Source organism: Otolemur garnettii, unplaced genomic scaffold (assembly GCF_000181295.1).
Source record: "Otolemur garnettii isolate 467f Iridium unplaced genomic scaffold, OtoGar3 scaffold00069, whole genome shotgun sequence".
Taxonomy (NCBI): domain Eukaryota; kingdom Metazoa; phylum Chordata; class Mammalia; order Primates; family Galagidae; genus Otolemur; species Otolemur garnettii.
The window spans coordinates 1306340-1312339 of NW_003852464.1; the positions used below are offsets into that span (position 1 = coordinate 1306340).

At 35.1% G+C, this 6000-nt stretch overlaps 1 protein-coding gene across 1 annotated transcript in view; it reads left to right on the top strand.

The window, feature by feature from the left end:
* NCAPG (non-SMC condensin I complex subunit G) overlaps window positions 1–6000 on the top strand; it is a 29813-nt gene that overhangs the window by 22222 nt on the left and 1591 nt on the right. Inside the window, exons 15-19 of the mRNA XM_012807442.2 lie at window positions 892–1073; window positions 1329–1503; window positions 3573–3734; window positions 3978–4116; window positions 4418–4506. Of these exons, the coding sequence (XP_012662896.1) occupies window positions 892–1073; window positions 1329–1503; window positions 3573–3734; window positions 3978–4116; window positions 4418–4506 (747 nt within the window). The remainder of the gene's footprint in view (window positions 1–891; window positions 1074–1328; window positions 1504–3572; window positions 3735–3977; window positions 4117–4417; window positions 4507–6000) is intronic.

Consider the following 6000-nt stretch of genomic DNA (forward strand, 5'->3'; position numbering starts at 1 on the left):
ATGTCTTTGTTTAGGCTCTTTATATTTTATTTTTTACTCAAGTTTAAGCTTAGACAAAAACTTTTAAGTTTGCTTTTTCAATATCTTGATTAAATTTCAGCTTTGACTTCTAACTTACCTAATTTCTCATTATCCAGTTTTGTGCAAAAATTGAAGTATAAATGAAAATAATGGTTAAAAGGTGCTGTTATTAAAATTTCATCTTTCACCCTGTATTTGTGATTTAGGAACTTTAAGTTTTTCCCCAAGAGTTTTTTTTTTGTTTGTTTGTTTTTTTTTGAGACAGAGTGTCACTGTGTCACCCTCCCTAGAGAGTGCGGTGACGTTATAGCTCACAGCAACCTCAAACTCTAGGGCTTAAGGGATTCTCTTGCCTTAGCCTCCCAAGTAGCTGGGACTACAGGTGCCCGCCACAATGCTATTTTTTTGTTGTTATTGTCATTGTTGTTTAATAGACCTGGGCCGGGTTCTAACCCACCAGCCCCAGTGCACATGGCCAGCACCCTAACCATTGAGCTATAGGCACTGAGCCTCCCCAAGAGTTTTAAGAAATAGTTTAGAATAATTTATATTCGGTAGATAGAAGATATAACATAGGGTAGAAGATTGTTTTTGCAACATTTATAAAAGGTATTTGGGTTCTTGTAAGGAATTTTAAGGGAATTGAAATCTTCATGGTTAGACTAAGGATTTGTCTAAAATTATTTAGATTTGTCTAAAATTGTTAGCCTACCCATCAGGAAACAAAATACTTTCATGTGCCTTTTCAAATTCATTGTTATGTTTTTGGATTAGTTCATATAAAAACATTATGGGATGAGCTATACTGTGAGACTTACCTAAAAAGGAAATACAATTAAATTTCTTCTAACGAGTTAGTGTTTTCACTAGGTATCTGAACTTAGGACAGGAGCTGCAGAAGGACTCGCCAAGCTGATGTTCTCTGGGCTTTTGGTCAGCAGCAGGCTTCTTTCTCGTCTGATTTTGCTGTGGTACAATCCTGTGACTGAAGAGGATGTTCGGCTTCGCCATTGCCTGGGCGTGTTCTTCCCCATGTTTGCCTATGCCAGCAGGTATTGAGGCATACTGACAAATCAACATCTGACCTGACGTCAAGTTCACGTCCTCCAGGAGTTCTTTGTGTTGTTGCTAGCTTGCTTTCTTTGGTGGGGAAATAGTGAAATGAAAACTCATGTAGATTTTATCTACCTGAATTATTTGGCTCTTTCATAGATGAATATATGGTTTATATATATGTATTTTAGAATCATGCTTTTTTTCTCATCAGAGAGTGTTTTGCTAAAACAAACTTTGAAATTCTTTAATAGGACTAACCAGGAACGCTTTGAAGAAGCCTTTCTTCCAACCCTGCAAACACTGGCCAATGCCCCTGCATCTTCTCCTTTGGCTGAAATAGATATCACAAATGTTGCTGAGTTACTTGTAGACTTGACACGACCAAGTGCATTAAATCCTCAGGCCAAGGATTCTCAGGATTATCAGGTGTGTGAGTATGTCGGCCTGTGGTTGGTAAGCATGGTGACTGCATGCAGATTACTGTTTTGGTAAAATAATTTCTAAGTTGCTTTGAAACAGTGAGGAGTTACATTCTGATCTGGGGACTTCTGTCTCATGCATATAATACAAAGTAAAAAAAAAAATGAAGAAAATCTTTTAGGAAATGTAGAGAAATCATATGAAAATTGAAGTAATCAATGCTAACATTTTTGCTACTTAAAAAAGGTTACCAAAAAGGCATCACCTTCACTGCCCCTCTTCCCACCTCGTACTGGCTATTAACCACTCTGAAGTAATGACCTATGTTATCGAGGACTCCTTGAATCTTCACATGTCGGCTTACCTGCTGTGCTGTTGATACAAGGAAAGAGAATTCAAAGAATAGATATTGCCTCAAGCTTATTTTGAATTTTGAATTCAAAGAAAATAAGTTGCCGACTGACTCACAAATTGGCGTTTTAATCTTTTAATGGCATTTGTCAAGCTTGTTACCACTTTTGAAATTTAATGTATTAATGACTTCAGATGCTAAGATAGTGTTGCTCTCTACTTTAGTTTTACATCTATTTGGTATTTAGTGACTGCCTACTCTGTTCAGGTCACAGTGTTACATGGTATTGGAAGGATAAAATTACAAAGGCAAAATAGAGTAAGGGTCCGTGATAGAGCTATGTGTACCGAGTGTGTTAGGACTTTAGGGAAGGGTAAAATTCCCGTGGTAGGAATAAGGAAAGAATTAAAAACTCATTGAGTTAAAAAATTCAATTAGGCCTTAAGATTTGGGAATTGGTTTGGTTAAAAAAGAAAGATATTTTAGCAAAGGTGATAAATGTTAAGTGATCATGCAAACCATGTTAGAACTGTGGGAAAATTATTCTGGCTTAGGATCCTGAATGGGACTGTTAGGGCAGAACATTGTGAATAGATTGCATGAAAGCCAAGGTAGGGAATTTGGAGTTGGCCTTACTTGTAATGAATAATTACACATGGCTTATGGTGAAAAGGTTAATGGATGAATGTTACTTAGATTAATATTTTGGTCAGAATGGTTCAATGGTGTGAACTGGTGGGAGGAAAGGAAAGTAGGTAAAAAGCAAGTATAATTAGCTTGTAGAAAAAGAATGGTAGAAAGAAATAGTAGAAAGTGGAAAGAATAGAAACTGAAATAGTTAAAAGAACTATGGATAGAAGAGCGTAAAGCAGTGATTTTTAACCGGTGTGTTACAGCACATTGGTGTGCTGTGAGAGGATCTTTGTTGTGCCACAAAAATTTTTAAAGATCATTAATTAAATTATTTTTGAAAGAATTTCAAAGCCCAGTAAGTATATTCTCTTTTTCACTTTTTTTTGATCAACATAATTTATGTGTGCTGCAGAAGTTTAACTATAGTTTCAAATGTGTCGTGAGATATAAAAGGTTGAAAAACACTGACCTGAAGCTTGAGAGGTAAGGGAGATGGAAGAGTCCAGGGAAATTCTAGGGCCCTAAGTACGGGTACCAAGACTTCAAAGGAGCTGCTGACATAATTTGATTAGGGAGCACTCTCACAGTCAGCATGCTGGGAGATTGGGGAAGTAGATTGTGGCATGGGGTTGAGTTGAATCGTCAAGCACCCAAAGGCCCTAGCTGATCCCATTTCTAGAGCTGGGATATTCCCTTGAGTTGTCCACAGTTCAGACAAGGTGGGCCATGGTACCTGTGCACTGGCTGGTTACTGGATGGGGACTAACCCTTGAAGGAAGAGGTGTGACCTTGGACAGAGCCTACTGTCCAGATCAGTTCTGCAGCTGGGAACCTTTAAGATCCAAAACCTGCAGCAACTGGAATCTAAGTGCTTCATTACTAAAGAGACTGGATCCGGGCCCTGCATCACAGCATTGACTGTAAGAGGTCAAGAAAGGGGACCTTTTTCTTTTTGGTGGGGGAGGGTGTTAAATTTGGTTTTAGACATTTTACATTTGGGATGATGGCAAGACAATTAGGAAGTGTTTGTTAGATATATAGTACTATATTGTATTTTCAACTTATAAAAAAGTTTCTCTTAATTTTCTAGGCCTTAACAGTACATGACAATTTGGCTATAAAGATTTGCAATGAGATCTTAACAAGTCCATGCTCACCAGAAATTCGTGTCTATACAAAAGCCCTGAGTTCTTTAGAACTCAGTAGCAATCTTGCAAAAGATCTTCTGGTTCTATTGAATGAGATTCTGGAGGTAAAGCAGTTTCTAATTACTTTGAATTAGTGTATGTTTATAGTTATCAATGTAGGATTTACATAGTTAAGTTAAACATATAATATATTGTGATTTTTGCTCATTTGAAGTAAATATTTCCTTCATACATTTCGTAAATAATTTTTAGAATGTTTTAAAACAACTTGGTATGTATTAGTATATATCTTTTTTCAAAGATTAGAAAATGCCATGTTTACAAAATGTTAATATTTTCTTTTATAGCAAGTAAAAGATAGGACATGTCTGAGAGCTTTGGAAAAAATCAAGATTCAGTTAGAAAAAGGAAATACCGAATTTGGTGACCAGGATGTAGCATCACAGGATACTAACACGACTACAACTATTTTTCAAAATGAAGATGGTAATAACGCACTGACCTGAATTATTTATGACACTCTGTCCTTGTCATCTTTTCTGAGATATTATTTTTTTCTCCCAACATGTCTGGTTGGATTTCAGAAATGAATGAACATTTTTTTCTGATTTTGAGTTTTGTTGTTTTCCAGTATTACAATTTTCAGAACAGTGATTTATGAGAACCTTTCAAGAGCTGCTAATGGCACTGTCATTTCAGTTTTATGAAAAATGGGCTTGAAAAGACCATTTAAAATATTTTATGAAGCTATCTTTTATTGACATTGTTGTACTATTTCCTTTAATAGAAAAGGATGAAGTATATATGACTCCTCTCAGGGGTGTGAAAGCAACCCAACCGTCCAAATCCACTCAGCCAAAGACTAACAGAGGTAGTGTATAGATTCACTAGTTTCATAATGAACAATTTGTAATTTTATCTTCCAATGAAAAATATTTATTTCTCAAGTTTTCTTAGTTATCAAGGTTTTGAAATGTCTTAGGTATCTTTAACTTTCATTTTAATTTTTTCAGTTGCTTCCAGTTTTTGCTTTGTGTCTAAAGATTATAAAATCAGTATTGCTCCAGGTACTTTTGATTGAAAGATCATGTTGCAAAGGACAAGCTGGGTTAAGATTTGGTTAAATGATGGTTTCACATTATCAGTTGTTTGCGTTCTGTCCTTTCTATTTTTCTTTGTAGTATTTTTCTGGGCTTTATTTTCCTTTTTGTGTCATCTTCATATTTTCCCAACTTAATTTATATCCCAAGGGATATCCAACAATAAGGGATTTGTGGGAATAAAGTAAATGTTGACTACTAAGGGATCACTTTGAAAGAGTCCTGAAGTTCCAGGTCTTTTTATTGTTTATTATTTCCTTATTACAAAAGTAATGCATGCTTATTACAGAAGAATCAAAGTACATCCAAGCAAACTACTATAAAGAACACTAATAATCCCACCCATGAGCCAACCACGATTTTAATCTTTGAAAACTATTTTTTTAAAACTCTTCTATGCAGATTTAATTTTTTTCTAAAATGGAATCTGGCCTCAATATTTACCAATGAATTATTTAAATACTGATTGCTGGATATTGTTCCAAATTAGTCCCATATTGTTGGATGTTTTCTTGGGGATATATGCAGTCGTAAAAACAAATAAGGGGTGGGAAAAAACCAACAAAAAAATAACATAAGTAGGGTATGCAATTTTCAAATTGTCATATTGAACAATGTGGCTTTGATCAGATTGCTTTTAGTCAAATATACTGTAAGAACGCTATCCTTTTTAATAGTCCAGACTTCACATATACAGGCTGTTTTATTTCTTAGAATTGAGCAAGAGCACAAGCCAAACTTTGCCTTTTCTTTGTACATTTCTAACAAGTAGAATTGATGCAGCCCCCAGTATGTAAAGGTTATAGTTTTTGAAATACATCTTAGAGCATGTATTTGAACTGGCCGGTACATGTTTAAATTATTTTATAAGAAGCCATTATGACCTTACTGATTAAAAGTTCTATTTCTTTAGGACCTGTTTCTGACCTACTCTACCTTTCAACCTTAATTTTCATTAGTCTCTGTGTGCTGTAGTCATAATAGGGGTACTTCCTTTATGTACTTGTTTTTCATATGCCTCTGTCCCCAAATACCCTAAATTAAAATTTGTTTCCTCCTGACTTGCTCAAAATTTCTGTATTTTCCTTTGCCCCCTGATGTGGTTACAAAAGAAATTAATGCAAATTTTAATCTTGCTTGGGTTTCTTTTTTCTGTGGTATTATGGTAGCTGGGAACAAGAAGGAAATATGTTAGGAATAAAGAATTTAGCCCAGAAATTAGATTAAAAGCAACAAGCAACTGATAATAAATTTTGATAATTATACTGTC